Below are 14,725 nucleotides of genomic sequence, written 5' to 3'. Positions count from 1 at the left end.
ACGAAACTACATTGCCACGGGACAGGGACAGAGATGATTTTCCCTGATCTCAGTGTAAAGAAATTCAGCTTTACAGAGGCTCTGATTTGGGCTGTTTCCTGTCATCCCTGGGAACTAGTAAAGCTTTCATCCCAGAAAGCCTTCCCACCGACCGGGGCTGCTATCGGTGCGGCCGCCCAAAAAAGCGGCTCCGATACCTCCAAAGATGTGCTCGGGGAGGATGACACTGTCTTGCTTCCTCACCTTCCTGCTATTGTTCAGAAAAACATCTCTCTCTTCCTCCTACGCAGCAGCAGCTCCTTCCAGGTAGGGGAAGAGCCAGCTCCTCTGCAGCTCCTGCTACTGAAATACCCTCCCAATGTGCTTTTTCCATCTTATCTCTCAACTTTTTATGTTCCTCGAGAAGAAACTCACTCCTTCCCTGTGGGGGAATCTTTTTTTTGTTACTTTTTTTTGTTACTTTTTCCCCCACCTCATAAGTCTTAAATTGGAAGGCAAAACATGTAAGCCAGACCAGGAGAGCAGAAGCCTTTTGAGCCACGCAGAACCCTGCTAATTTAGTAGAACTAATTAGGAGGCCTGTTGATAACAGAGCTGCCGTGCCTTTACTCTGCAAATACTTGTGTTCTCTTTTTGAGTCTAAAGTACACTGAACCCCTAAACACAGAAGAAGCTTCATGTGCCGAATGCTTCCATGATTAACACAGTGATAATGACTTTAAAAAGCGCTTCAAAGTATTGGTTTGAGTCTCGTCGGGCAAACGTGGGATTGAACCTTGGCTTCTCAGTTCCAAGAAAACATCTCAGCAGATCTTTCAGCAGATCACAAGTAGCTTCTGTCACAGACGGGCTTCCCACACGTTATTCCCAAATCTCAGCCGCTCCCAGATTTAGCTTCCCCCTCCCAGGAACGTCAGATCTATGAGGGGCAGAGAACTGCCTTGTGATTTTTAGAGAAAACGACGAGATTCCAGGTTTGCTGGAGGGTGCTGAGCTCACCTGGGCAATCTCGATGGAGGGCACCACCATCTGAGCACTGACCTGACTCTGTTTTAGTTCCAGGGGTGCCCGAGTGACACCGGAGCCAAGATGAACGTGGGGACAGCACACAGCGAGGTGAACCCCAACACCCGTGTCATGAACAGCAGGGGCATCTGGTTGTCCTACGTCCTGGGCATCGGCCTCCTGCACGTCGTGCTCCTCAGCATCCCCTTCTTCAGCGTCCCCGTGGTTTGGACTCTTACCAACATCATCCACAACATGGTAAGGGACCAGCGTGGCTGGTTGGACTTCCTGGGGTACGGAGAGGTGATCTCTTGGCACCAGCTGGGTTTTTTTTTTTTCTGAGAGCAATCTAGGAGGATTCTTGTTGAAACCATTCTTTTTCTCTGCATTTCCAAAGATTCGGGGTTGGTTACTCAACCTCCACCCCTCAGATTGCACCTTTGCCTCTAGGTCATGTATTTAAATCCAGCCTAGGTAGGGATGAGACAGCAAACATCTGGTGAGGCTGCTCAGAGGGGACACTGAATTCATTTGCCTGCAGGGTAAGTCCCTTTGTCACGTCCCCTTAGCAGAGGAAGGGCTGTGCCAGGCCACAGAACCTGGCAGGACAGCTTTTACTTGGGTTGATACCATCTCAATTGGCCTCATCAGAGTTTAAAAAAAAAAAACCAACCACAAAACCAAGATTAAAATGCAAACTTTGTTCTGCTTGAAGTGAAAGATTAGTCCAGGAACAGCTTCTCCCTTTCTAAGGAGCGGGTGCCCAAAGGAGTGGGTGCCAGAGTGCTGTGCTGGGGGGCACAGGGAAGCACCAGATGCACATTTAGGGGGTGCAGGGCACCCCAGTTCCCTGCCAGCTGGGTTTTATTCCTCAGTTCTGTGCCTCTGCCACCCCTGGCACGCTGGCGTCCTGCAGCTGAGGACAGACCACTCACCCTCAGCCATGAGGGACAAAAGACTTCAGAGGGGCAGCAATTGCCTTTGTATCCTTTATTTTAAATAACACCTCAGGCTAAGAATATTCCAGAGACAGAAACGACATCTGTATTGGGGACCTTATGCTAACGTTATTTACATCTCTAGCAGGGTGAAAAGTAAAAATAGAAAAAAACCCACAACTCACAGACCCACCAACTGGAGCTGCTCAGAGCCCAGTTCCCGAGCTGCCTGCTTTTCATGCAGCTCCTTCCCCTCCTCTGGCAGCTTAAACAATTAGGCCCTGGGAACAGAAAGGAGTTTAAAGTCCAGCCGTGACCATGCTTAAACACACATGATGTAGCTGGACACTTACTTTTTATCTGTGACTTGTCTTCCACTTCCAGAGGTTCGCTCCTAATCGGAGCAGTAACAGCCTCGTTGCCTACAGCTCTCCCAGAGCTTCTTTAGAGAGGCTTTAGGGCTGCTCCGGCACGGTAGAGCGCGTCCGTGCTAATCTCCTGATGGCAGAGATCCCCCGTGCTGTAATCTTGCAACCACCTTCTTCTTGGCTCATGCCCAGGAGCCCTACGAGAGGCCTCCTGCCTGACAGGGGAGCCCGAGCTAGCGGCTGGCCTTCCTCCCTGGCTCTCTCTGCCACTTCCAGCGCGTTCCCCGGCAGCCACCGTCATCCCTCTAGCGGAACGGCGCGCTGCTGCAAGCTCCTGCTGAAGCTGGACACGAGGGGCTAGCAGAGAACACTCCCTTGTAGCTCAGGCTGCCTTTCTGTTTGCCACAGAGCATGTACATCTTCCTGCACACCGTCAAAGGAACCCCCTTTGAGACCCCGGACCAGGGGAAGGCTCGGCTGCTGACGCACTGGGAGCAGATGGACTACGGCGTGCAGTTCACCGCGTCCCGCAAGTTCCTCACCATCATGCCCATCGTCCTGTGAGTACTGGGGGCAGCTGAGCTGCCTCAGACACCCATCCACACTTCTGCTGCTCCTGCCATCCTGGGGAAACAAAAAACATGAAGGGTTGTAATTCAGTTCCCCTCCCCCCCTTATCTCTCTTCCCCTCCTTTCCAGGTATTTTCTAACCAGCTTTTACACAAAGTATGACCGGATACACTTCATAATCAACACCATCTCCCTTATGAGCGTCCTGATCCCCAAACTGCCTCAGTTTCACGGAGTCCGGATCTTTGGGATCAACAAGTACTGAAACCCTGTGGCTGGAGAGAACAGAAGAGGAGCAGGGGAGAGGAGGGGGGGGAGGGTTCCTTCTCTCTCTAATCCTGCTTCCTCACCCCCACGCACACTGGGATATAGTTTCACAGCGGCTGTTTCAATGCAGTATCCAATAGACATATACCGCATGCTGGATCCTCATGCCCAATAAGTCTAAACAAGCTCCAGAGTAGAGTTTAGCGCAGAGCAAGGATGCCTGACGCTGGGTTTTCTCTTATTCCAGCGTCATAACTAGATGCAGATACACTGAGACTTCAAGGTACAACAAGGATGAGTTCTGGGGAGATTGTGTCATCTGTCCCAGACGTGGAACGAAGAGGACAGGGATGAGGGGAAAAGCTTTTAGTGCTGGTACTATTGCTGTGGTAAATGCACTTTACGATATATTTCCCTTTCTGAAGCTAGGTGCTTTAAGCGCTACGTGGGGGAAATTCAAAGGGATACAGCCAGACTTTCCCAATACTTGATTGTTTCGGGGTTTGAGTTTCCATTTTCGGGTGGGCGAGTGGGAGGGGGAGGAGAGAATGACAGATTTTTTTATTTTGCAATCTTCTTTTACGCCACTGAGAAAGGAAGTTCTTTTACTAAAAACAGTACAGGAAGGAACAACCTGCAATCTGACAAAGCTCTCAGTTTTCTACGGTACCGTTCGTGTGGTTGAGGAAAAAAAGCTCAATAGATCCTAAATCATACTTCATTATTTTCAGCTTGTACCAGAATCTCCCTGGGGAACTCTGCTTCCCCACCCCAAAACCCCTAATTTTTAAGCATGGTGAGCTCTCAGGAAGTAGAGCTTTGGATTAAGGGCTGGGGCACAGGTCATTTTAATGATGGACAATAAATGCCACTGAGCTCCTTGGCACACAGAGACTGCATGAGCACAGGAGAAGCTGATTAAATGAGAAAATGATAGCTGCTCGCTGTAATCAGGGACTATAATTGGAATTTTTCTCCTCAGTCTCCTAAATCTGTGTATGTGTTACTGGGATTTGCCAGTGGATTTAACTCCGTATTGGACTAGAGGGAAGCAAGAGTTTGATTTCTGGCTCACCTGGAAGTCTGTCACTCAGCTCCAGGCACAAGTGCTGCAGCAGCAGCCCCTGAGGGAGGGAGCTGCAGGAGAGCAATAGTGACCAGCAGAAGGATTATTTAGTATAGGAACAAAATTGAGCCTTTTTCCCCTAAAGTTACCAGCCAGATAAAGCAGGTTCAGATTTCCTGGCTGAAATAGTTTTCTAGTGTTCAAAGCAATCGGTTTTTCTTTTGGGTTGTGTGCCAGATGAAATGGGTTTTTTTTTCCCCTCATGCTTCCCCCGTAGACTCATGAAAGCCTGTATTTTTGTTGTCTTAGTGCTTATATTGTCTCACACTTTTGACAATGGTATAAACATTTTAAATATGCTATTTTTGTTCCTGCATTAGCCAATTCTAGCTTTAGAGGTCATAGAGGATAGAGCTGAGTTCTGTTTGATGGCCTGAGCCTAGGACACGGGTAGGGGAACTTCAGGTTGGCAGATAAGATCTCAGGCTACTCCAGGCATAATTTTAGGCAAAACTGCTTTACTTCTCTCTCTCAGACTTCCTATTGGACCGCTGCAGAGAAGGGAAAAACATTTAGCGTACCTCAGAGGGCTGCTGGAATGCATAGAGAATCATTACCTAATACGTTCTGAAATGTGGAAATATTTGAAGTGGAAAAGGGAGTTTTGAAGAAGGTAGGAAGAGAAGGGAGTCCTGCTTGATACTGTTCTGCAGTGGGGGAGGTTTGACAGATGTGCAATGACTTGATGGGGGGGGTGTTAAACCTTTTAAGCAACATGACATAAGGACTGCTGCTTTAGTTAAGGTACTATAGACCCTAAAGCTAATATACTCTTTAAGCTACTAGACAATGACTTTTGAAAACAGTATTCTTTTTTTTTCCAAAATATGTTAAACCTTTTAAGCAACATGACATAAGGACTGCTGCTTTAGTTAAGGTACTATAGACCCTAAAGCTAATATACTCTTTAAGCTACTAGACAATGACTTTTGGAAAAAAAGAATATTGTTTTCTAAATAAGAGATATTTCATCAATCAGCTAAATACTTTTGAAATGAGTAAGAAATGAAGAGTGGCAGTGCCCAGCCTGGCTCCAGAACGAGCACTGCCCTCGGAGCTCCAGGGCCTGTCCTGAAGAGGAGGCTGAGGCTGTGCCCATAACACAGACTGTATGTTGCTTAACAGATCTGAACCTCTGCCTGCAGACACAGCTGAACGCCCAGGGGAAACCTCCAGAGGAAAGGAAGCTATTTATTTATTTTGGTAGAATACAAGGGCAAAACCTTCAGTTTCTCTGCAACAGGAACAGTCTCTATAAGCTCGAAAACATTACTTCTACATAGACAGACATATACTGATTCTTTCTAAGTATATGCACATTACACAAAGTCAAAGCAGTTGGGATATTTTTAGCTTAAATATAAATTGAAGGAAGGGTCAGCTTTTTCTGGATGAAGTACAGCACTTCACACACTTTCCTTGAAGGCCTTGGCATTACAATAGCTGAGGGTTTGGGCATGTTGTTTGTGCTGTCACCTGAGACTATGGACATCTGCTTCTGTTTTGTTAAATTAAAGATCAACTGTAAAACAGAATGGGATTATAAACTTCTTTAAAAGGCAGTTTTTAAAGCCTGAAGTCTAAAACTTCTCATTAGGCAAAGCCTTAATTATAATAGTAAGCTTTCCTGATTTACCTTGTTCACACAAGTGATTAAAATAGTCATTACAGAGGTATGTGACATGGCAAAGGACATTCTTTATAACACAGGAATAGCATTTTTGCTATGGAATAACTGAAGTGGACTTGGACTCATGCAGTTAATCCAATCAAGGGAAACATAAATGAAAAACTGGAGAGAGAGGAAAAGCTGTGAGAGAGCTGAAGAAAGATTTCATGTTAATAATGTGGTGTGTAATAATTACCTGAACAATTATACAGCTGAAAGTATCTTCCTTAAGATCCCATCTTGAGGGTAGATATCAGAATTAATCAAAAATAGAAAAGAAACCCTAAGTTAATTGCAATTAAACTGCAGTTGCTACTTGTTAGGTTTACCTGGGGTAGTTTTAGGTGGGAGAGTTTGGGTCCTGCTGGTGTAGCCTCCCTTGTGTGCCAGCTGCATCACAGGAGGCAGTGGAACCCGACTGAATTTGGAGGTAACCCATCTCCTCTGCAGTGGGGTGGAAACAACAGACACAGTTCTAGGCCTCCTGGAACTCTGTACTTCTGGTTTATTTGTGTTTGTTAAATTGATACAGAACCCAGTTAGGCACTCAAAGGCTAATCTTGGACACACACAAGTTTGAGTGTGATCAAAACACTAACGCTGTCATGGGATAACTGATTTCTGAGAAAAGGGAGATGGGGAAATTATGGGCAGGATGAGGGATTTTTGGACATGCACTTACAGCTAACGTGATCCAAGGGTGAAGCCTCCCTTTTCCATGGAGAACCAGGACACGCGTGCAAAAACTGTCCGTTCATTCTTTTAGGCTGTAGCGTTTTCTCCAAGTACCTGTGGTGAAGGAGATAATTGATTGTTAACGATTTTAAATGAGATTTTGATCACATCACACTTGACAGATTTTCCTTGCAAACTTGTACTGGCTTCCTGTACAGTGACTAAGGTTTTCTGGAGAATTAAAAGCAGGCTCCATCCTGCCACAGAAACAATTACTGGAGAAGCAGGTACTTAAAATGTTTTTCTTTTTTTTTGTTCTGCAATGAATGGAGAAGGAGAAAATCTTTAGAAAACCACCACTGGAACCATTCACAGGTGCTGGCAGAAGCCATCCCTCTGCCCAGTCTTGTCCTCAAGACCATGCAGGGCAACAGTCACTGTGCCAGGCAAATCACAACACAATGGGGTCCCACCAGCCTGATGCTTCCAAATTAGGGATCCTGCCTTGGGACTCGCTTCACGCAGCTCTAACAGGATACACACAGTCCAACCCTTCGCAGGAAAAAGCCTTTAAAAAGAGAAAAGAAAAAAAAAAAAAGCCTGAGAGTTAGGGCTATTTGTCCCAAGTATTATTTTTTTTTTAATTGTTGTTTAATTTTTTGTTTGTTTTAATAGAAGCATGGTACTGGCCCCTGAAAAGGGGACAGCAGCTGGTTACCATTGTTAACATATTAATATTTCTTCTTGTGACTTATGTTGCTTTATCATTGCCTATAATATCTTTTAAGCATGCAAGTGTTTGTGTATGTGTATCCTCCTTGGATCAGTTCCAGTGAGCTAAGTTAGTTGGGGTTTTTTAATGGAACATTCTGACATTGTACATAGTTTTAGGGGTTTTTTTCCAGTAGCCCTTCTTTTTGCTGTGTATACAGAAGTCTCATGTAGAGAACTTTCTAAAATAAAGTGTGAATATTTTTATTACTCCTTTGTACAGTACTCTAAGAGAAACTAATAAAGTAAGTATTAATGTAAAAGCTTGTGTTTGATTCCTATAAAAGTGCCTCCAGAAACATAGTGTTGTCCTCCACACCTAATTAGTTACCTGTCTCACTGTTTTAGTGTAATCCTCCTAAATCAGAACACGCTGCTTCTCATCCTAACAGATCAGAAGTATAACTGAAAACTAGAATCACACTAAAAAAATAAACAAATCTGACAGGAATGACACATCAGTAGAACAAGTTACCCACAGCCACTGTAATAAATCACCGCAAGTTTTCTCAGGCCAATGACTGAAACTTTCTGGAGAAAGAATTATGCAAACAACAGGCTTTTTGCACCCTAAACTAGCAAATACTTCCGGATCTCAGAACGGAAAGGTGGGGTCTCGCCACGTCTCATTGCTTTACAGAGCTCAGATCCCTTAAGAACCACAGCCGCCTTATCTGGACCTTGCCACGACCATAGAGGAGAAGCCACTGACTCCACAAACAGGCAAGTACATTTTTAAGAGCTTTTGGGAAGGAAGAGGGGCGAAGCAAACTGTTCAGTGTTCTTGTTTTTCTCTCTTTTTGAGATCTCCCAAAGGAATGAGTCCTGTAGGCGCTACCAAAATGACCCCACATTAAGCAGACAAGACCATCTTCCCCAGCTCCAGCTGGAGAACACACCACCCCCTGGGACGCAGAAGTTTTTCCAGGGAGAATCAGACTAAGTCAGGCTCATTTTTCAGATCCCTGCAGGATATGAGGGAGAGGGAATATACCCCTCCATCCTGCAGGATATGAGGCAGAGGGAATATACCCCTCCCATCCGTTCATCTGAACTATAACAGGGATCAGCGCCTCCTCTCTAACAAGACTTGATAAAGTGGGGTGCAGAAGAGGGGAAAGACCCTTACTGAAAAGCTCCTCTGCTTTTCAGTAAGTAGAGGATGTTTTTTTCCTTTGTAGGTTAAAGTCCTCCTTCGAGTCTTAAGTACAGCAACCGAAGCAAGCAGCTAAACCAATTTGTAAAACCCAGCTGCAACGAGAAACCAACAATTATTTTCTTTCTGCCTCTCAAACACCCAGCTCTCCTCCGCAGGGCATACAGGCAGGGCTGTACCCAAGTTGCTTTGCTGGGATCACTTTTTTTTAATATATATTTATTTTTGGGGGGAAATTTGCCATAGAACAAGCTCTCCTACTTCCCTCAATGCAGTAGTGACCTCCCAGCACTTTCACTTCCTTGCAGTCAAACTTTAACAAAACCACTTTTTCTTAATGCCGTATTTCGAAACGACACTCACCCATTCCTGGCTGCCAGGCAACAACATGCCCGGGGAAAACACAGAAGCAGTGAAAACCAGCAAGAAACTGCTCAAGCGTTTTTCTTTACAAACTTACTTCAGGGCAATGCACTAATTAAAAGATTAAAGCATTTAGGACTGTGATAGGTCCTAGGTTAAGGAGCAGTGTCTAGTTTAGTAATGAAAATTATTGTGGTGCATACTGGTATATGCAATAAAATATCTTAATTGAAAGAAGGGTCACAGGGTGACGAGGGTGAAGACCAGCACCCTCATGAACCACAAGCCATGTTCTTGGTCTGCTCAATGACTGGGAGTTCATCAGCAAAGAGGGATGAGTCCTAACATCCTCGTTAGCAAACCTCTGCTCATACTCCTAACTCCTAGTATCCATTTTGAAAATTTCTTAGTGACTAAAAGTAACACTTATTTGGTTAGAACCCTTCTGCCCGTATTTAAAGTCATTTTGCTTAACTCATCTTTGCCTCTTTCTCCTCAGGCACTTCGCTTGGGTTCAAAAAGTCATCCAGCTGCAGCAGAATGTTTAAGAAAGTCCCCCGATCCATAGTCAAGCAAGTGGAATCAGGAGCAGACCTGGTCCCAGTTCCCAACATCTTAGACCATAAGCATTTCAGACCCCTCAGACTAGTGATGAGACCAGAGGAAAAATGGTTCTGTCGATCTCCCCCCTACAAAAGGACATTTTACAGCCTTGAAGACGTGCTGCTGCCTGGAGGAGATGATAAAAGCACAGGTAAAGCCCACATTTCTCAATCTTATGTTCACAATTGCCACAGACTAAACATTTGGACCCTTTGTGGCTGAGCTCTACCACCTCCTGTTCTTTGTTGTGTGCCTAACAAGTTACAATGCTGGCTTTGTGTAATCACGCTTAATTAAACTAACGCATCGAATTATTTCAGAGCCCCTCTTTCTCAAAGGAGGCAGCCAAGGTTCAGCACAATTTACGGTCACAAAAAGGGTCAGTGACAAGGTTGATGGGAATGTAAGCGCTTCTGTTGAACGCGTCGGCGGAGAGGTGAATGCAGGCATCTCCTTGTCCAAAGAGTGGTCCATCAAGCTGGAGAAGAAAGAAATACCAGTAGAAGAACTTGAGGCACTGCCTACAAAAAGGTAAGGCAGACACAAAGGGAGAACACGCACCCCACTCATCCTCCTCTATCCCCCAACACCAGGTCACACGATGGTTTTTCCAACAGCCAAAACCCCAGATAAGACCCCAGAGCGTGCAATTCTCCCTGACTCTGAATACTTCTGGAGGATGGGAATGAGAGGGGGTAAAGATTCCTTAACAGCTTTGTAATGCTTACAGATTTCGTTGTAGTTTGGAAAGCAGGAACACCTCAACACGGAGTCAAGCCACCCTTTCTCACAGTTTGTACCCAGAGGGGAGCACAGAGATCAGGGCACATCACCTGTATGACCTGCCAAGGCCAAGGTCTTGCTGCCCTGGTCCCCCTCAGACACAGAAGGGGAACACCCTGAGGACAGCAAAAATTGCAGCCCATTTTCTGCCATTTTCTCCCCTCAACACGATATTCACACGGGCTCACATAACACATGAAAGGACACAAGTTTTCTGGCTCTGAGTAGACTTCTGTAAGTCATAACTTACAGAAAACCAGCTAGAATTTTGCAACTTTTTTCTCTTTTAGAAAAATAAATATGAATCACCCCCTCATTCAACAACTACAGAAAACAAAATGGCGTTTATACGTGATTTATGAAACAATAGAAGCCTCAGAAGAGACCACATACAAGGAATCTGCAGAGGCGGGGGGGGGCGCGATGGCCCGGTTTTACGCCACGCTCTGTGTCAAGGTTTGATTTCTCTTGATTTCTCTCCAGGAGTCAGTCCTCCCCAAATCTCTGCACACCACCCACACCTATGAATTTATTTTTTTTTTCCATCCAGGGCAGCAAAGACAACAAAGAAAGCATTACTATACCTAAAGGCTGCACCCTGGGATTCCGGGTAATCCCGCTGCGTGTTGAAAATGGATCATGGGGTAAGTAACTTTTAGAAATTACCAATTTCTCCATTCAGGAAACAAAGCAGGAGAGGAAAAGCATTTTCTGAAGTATCAGACAGCCTCATGGCCACCTGTAGCTCATCTGCAAGGACATGAACATACACACTATGAGCACAGAAACCACCTGGGAAAGGGACATGAATAATGTGTAACTTAGAAGAGCCACTTGGGGAAAAAGATGCAGTTTTCTCAGGGATTGGGAAGGAAATGGAAGAGGGATACTGGGTGTCTCGAGCTGTAAGGCTCAGGAAGTGCAGAGCTCCTGTTGAAAAACAGCAGAAGGCAAAGGTTTGTTTTTCTTTTCCTGCTCAGAAGAAAAAAGCCAGGGAGAAAAAAGGGTGGGTGACCCTTCAGTGGGAAGACTGGGGTAAAAGACACTTAGGCTGGATCAGTAGAGAAGGAGGACTGAGATCCACAAAACCTGCTGCAGGATTTTAGAGACTGCATTCGGCTCAGTTCTCCTCCACCTGCACAGAGCTTGTTGGGAAGCAGCTGACATTTTAATTTCCGTGTATTTTAACACACTTCCTGGCCCACCCAGGCCTTAACATAAGGCACAGGGACAGCAGGGAATGAGGTCTAGGAATAACCAGTTTTAAATGAACAGGCAGAAGAAAGAAGCGCTGGAGAGGAGCGCAAACACCAGTCTGACCTACCACTTGCACGTGACCTTTCAGACCTGGGATACCAGTATTTTCAGCCTTTAAAACAACAGTGGGGAAAAAAAAAAAGATACCTATCCAGCTTTAAGTATTTTTCTAAATTGTCAATGCCCTTTTTATCCTATTGCAGATGTTGAGATTTTCTCAATGAGAGCTCAAGAGGAATTCCTGTTCGTCTCTGATGGTAAGCAATGTATTTTACAACTTTGACGCCTTTTTGGGCAAGATGGAATCTCTCAGAATAAACACAAATCTCCAAAGGCAATGTGTTTTCTGTAGAGTACCATCTATTATCCAAGACATGATAACTGTCCAACTCAAAATTGCAAATTGCTTTTGAAAATATTAATAGAATTATTTCAAATTCTAAATTTAGGGGTGCCAGGAAACTTCTTTTGGGATTGCCTAGTTTAGAATTGACATATTTGGACTTTTTTTGGTTTTCAGGTTTCTCAAGAGGAGAATTAAGAAGACTGGAGGCAGAAGTTGAAAATAATTGTCAAATTCTCCCCAAGCTCTCTCTTAATGTGTCCATCAAACTTTTAGAAGCCATCAAAGCCGTGATGGGAGACACAAATCTCTTTCGAGAATTGAGCCAGAAAGTAAGTAAAGTTCTTTTTACTGCCAGGATTTATAAATACAGAGACATCCACGATCATACCTCTTGCCCAAGAAGTCAACTCTCCTGTACCACAACTACCAATCCAAAACTCCTTCATTCAGCACAAAGAAAGAAGGTGCTCAGAACAGAGTCAACTGCTGAAATATGCCCCAAATACAGCCTAGTAGATTCACCTGCAGGTATCACACCACTTAAATTTCATATTCCATCTTTAACTGGAGGCAGTATGAACACCAAAGCCTCAATTACAGCCTCATAAATAGCCTAGGGAGGGGAGACAGATCACATCACTGCTCATATGCTTCTGTAGTTAGACTGGAAGGGATTATTAGCAGCCTCTTCTCTCAAATCCTGACTTCTTTTCTTCTTACCCCCCCTAGATGGAGGCAGTGCTTTGTGGAACTGATAATTGTGAGCTGAAAACAGAAAGCCCCAAATTAAAAGACCTGCTGGACATCCTACGGAATTCCTCAAGACAACTTCTCCTTCAGATGGCAGAAGCCATTGCCTACATTCTTGAGGCATTAGATGGTAAGCCCTTCCAGACCTTTTCATAGAGGAATCTGGTAGCGCCAGACTATATTAAGAGCATTTCTACCAACAAGACTAACAGAATATGGAAAACTTACAGAGGGAGAGACCTGCAGAGGATTTACGTAAAATAGTTCTTTAGATTGTGGAAAGGAAAGTGGTTTCCCTGTCGGTAGCAGCTGCTGTTCAGCGACAGTTGGAGAGTGGCAGAGCAGCAGGCTCCCACCGGGTCCAGGAACAGCATGCACCTTAAAAAGAGGGCTTGAGATCAGAATTGAGATTTATTTCACTGAATTTCACTGAATTTTAGAGTTGGAAGGGACCATAGAGATCATCTAGTCCCACTCCCCTGCTGAAGCAGGATTGCCCAGAGCTTGTCAGAGCTTGTTACTCAGGAGCATCCAGGCAGGTCTTGAAAATCTCCAAGGAAGGGGACTCCACACCCTCCCTGGGCAGCCTGTTCCAGGGCTCTGCCACCCTCACTGGGAAGAAGTTTCTCCTCATGTTTGAGTGGAACCTCTTCTGGTCCAACTTGTGCCCGTTGCCCCTTGTCCTCTCACTGGGAACCACTGAAAAGAGTCTGGCTCCCTCCTCCTTCAACCCTCCCTTGAGATACTTGTAGGCATTGATAAGATGTGGGTGAAGACAGCAAGACCATCTCACAGAGCAGTGCAAATTCCAGGGTACTTCTCCCAGGGCTGCCACAAAACGTGGTTCGAACTCCCCTCAACCCCCTTGGTCTCTACACTCAACGTCACCACCCTCTGTACCCAGAGTCACAGCTGTACTCATCCCACAGGGGGGATAAACTAATCATTTAGTTTAAAACATCTGAAGAACTTCTGACCACATTCCCTGCAAGACAGTTGAGAGTCACCCTTCACATCTCCCCAGCTGTCTCTGAAACATCAGTGGGGTTTGGGGTGGTTTTTGGTACAAACCTGTTTTAATTCTGCAGAGCTAACAGAGGATCAGCTGCTGCTACTGCTGACGTCCTTGGAAGAGAAGATTGTGCCCCAACAGCTCAACCTGGTGAGAGAACGTACATCACATTTGGCTTAAAATTAAGGGGGCAGGGGGGCTATTTTACATAAAGCAACATTTAGATGATGATATAGGCAGCAGTATCCCAACCTAAGGTAACATTGGGAAAAGGGGAAGGAATAATTGCTTGAAACTTGGCAGGGATCAAAATATTCACTTCAAGAAAAATCCCCCCAACGACATGAAGACCTATGATTTCTAACAACTGGTCTGTTGATAATAAGCATTAAATTGGACAAAGGTGAATACTGTTTCTCTTGAAATGGTAGCCAGCATTTTCTGGCTTCTTTGGCTCCAGATTTATCAAAAACCAACACGGAAAGACTGCAGTGTGTACATAATGAATTCACAAGAAACTGGGAGCTGAATACATGGGCATGATAATCTTTCAGGGTGTAAAGTCCCAGATATAGATATGGATTAATTCCTACACCTGTAGGATGGTAAACTACCTCAACAAGTCGAAAGATCATTTACTTACTTAACAACTTCTGCAGGTGGCAGCATTAAAATATTGATTTTTGCTTTTTGTTGTTGTTGTTGCGAAGGTTAAGAGCATCTTGGAACACGACATAGAAAATGAGAAGAGTTTCAGCGTGGACGCCAGGTTGCTCTCCTTCTCGCAAGAGAAAGAACAAGAACTGACCCTCGCAATGATTGAGATGAGCGGAGCGACGCTCCGGAAAGACGGATCTGTTGTCTGTAAGGAAGATGCCTTCTTGGCCATAGCAGCCCTGTGCGTGTCTCTGTACGTCCTCAATCTTCTGAGTAAACAGACTGGGCTACGTGTGGCCTCCCATTAAGAATGGCTTAAAGGGAATCACTTGACAAGTCCGTTACTGCAAGACAGCTTCTCTCTCTAAACCTTACCCCCCCAAAGGTGAGGTATTCCTTATTAGTGCTC

At 45.0% G+C, this 14,725-nt stretch overlaps 2 protein-coding genes and 1 long non-coding RNA gene across 3 annotated transcripts; 2 read left to right on the top strand and 1 right to left on the bottom strand.

Moving 5' to 3' along the window:
• The first annotated feature begins 372 nt into the window (after positions 1–372).
• Positions 373–5,096, top strand: ORMDL3 (ORMDL sphingolipid biosynthesis regulator 3). The gene is made up of 3 exons (XM_014957934.1): positions 373–1,263; positions 2,720–2,871; positions 3,011–5,096. The coding sequence occupies exons 1-3, from the start codon at positions 1,090–1,092 to the stop codon at positions 3,144–3,146; spliced, it is 462 nt and encodes a 153-aa protein (XP_014813420.1). The 5' UTR covers positions 373–1,089; the 3' UTR covers positions 3,147–5,096.
• Positions 1,981–7,221, bottom strand: LOC106897348. The gene is made up of 2 exons (XR_001413762.1): positions 6,626–7,221; positions 1,981–2,935 (listed from the first exon to the last, which is right to left on the bottom strand). It is a non-coding gene; the product is annotated as an uncharacterized LOC106897348 (long non-coding RNA).
• Positions 7,222–7,821: 600 nt separating this feature from the next.
• On the top strand, positions 7,822–14,719 carry GSDMA (gasdermin A). The gene is made up of 10 exons (XM_014957933.1): positions 7,822–8,112; positions 9,408–9,662; positions 9,832–10,042; positions 10,585–10,750; positions 10,845–10,938; positions 11,755–11,808; positions 12,072–12,226; positions 12,627–12,777; positions 13,736–13,809; positions 14,370–14,719. Exons 2-10 carry the CDS (start codon positions 9,449–9,451, stop codon positions 14,622–14,624), a joined length of 1,374 nt encoding a protein of 457 aa, XP_014813419.1. The 5' UTR covers positions 7,822–8,112; positions 9,408–9,448; the 3' UTR covers positions 14,625–14,719.
• Positions 14,720–14,725: the final 6 nt, after the last annotated feature.

Source organism: Calidris pugnax, unplaced genomic scaffold, assembly GCF_001431845.1.
Source record: "Calidris pugnax isolate Ruff unplaced genomic scaffold, ASM143184v1 scaffold337, whole genome shotgun sequence".
NCBI lineage: Eukaryota > Metazoa > Chordata > Aves > Charadriiformes > Scolopacidae > Calidris > Calidris pugnax.
This window is presented reverse-complemented; position numbering and strand designations above follow the sequence as displayed.

Excerpts from the sequence above, each read along its gene's own strand:
- ORMDL3 (XM_014957934.1), top strand. The coding sequence starts at position 1,090 with ATGAACGTGGGGACAGCACACAGCGAGGTGAACCCCAACACCCGTGTC. Across the intron at positions 1,264-2,719 it reads CCAACATCATCCACAACATG|AGCATGTACATCTTCCTGCA; the intron begins GTAAGGGACCAG and ends TGTTTGCCACAG. Across the intron at positions 2,872-3,010 it reads ACCATCATGCCCATCGTCCT|GTATTTTCTAACCAGCTTTT; the intron begins GTGAGTACTGGG and ends CCTCCTTTCCAG.
- GSDMA (XM_014957933.1), top strand. The coding sequence starts at position 9,449 with ATGTTTAAGAAAGTCCCCCGATCCATAGTCAAGCAAGTGGAATCAGGA. Across the intron at positions 10,043-10,584 it reads GAGGCACTGCCTACAAAAAG|AAAAATAAATATGAATCACC; the intron begins GTAAGGCAGACA and ends TTTCTCTTTTAG. Across the intron at positions 10,751-10,844 it reads ACGCCACGCTCTGTGTCAAG|GGCAGCAAAGACAACAAAGA; the intron begins GTTTGATTTCTC and ends TTTTCCATCCAG.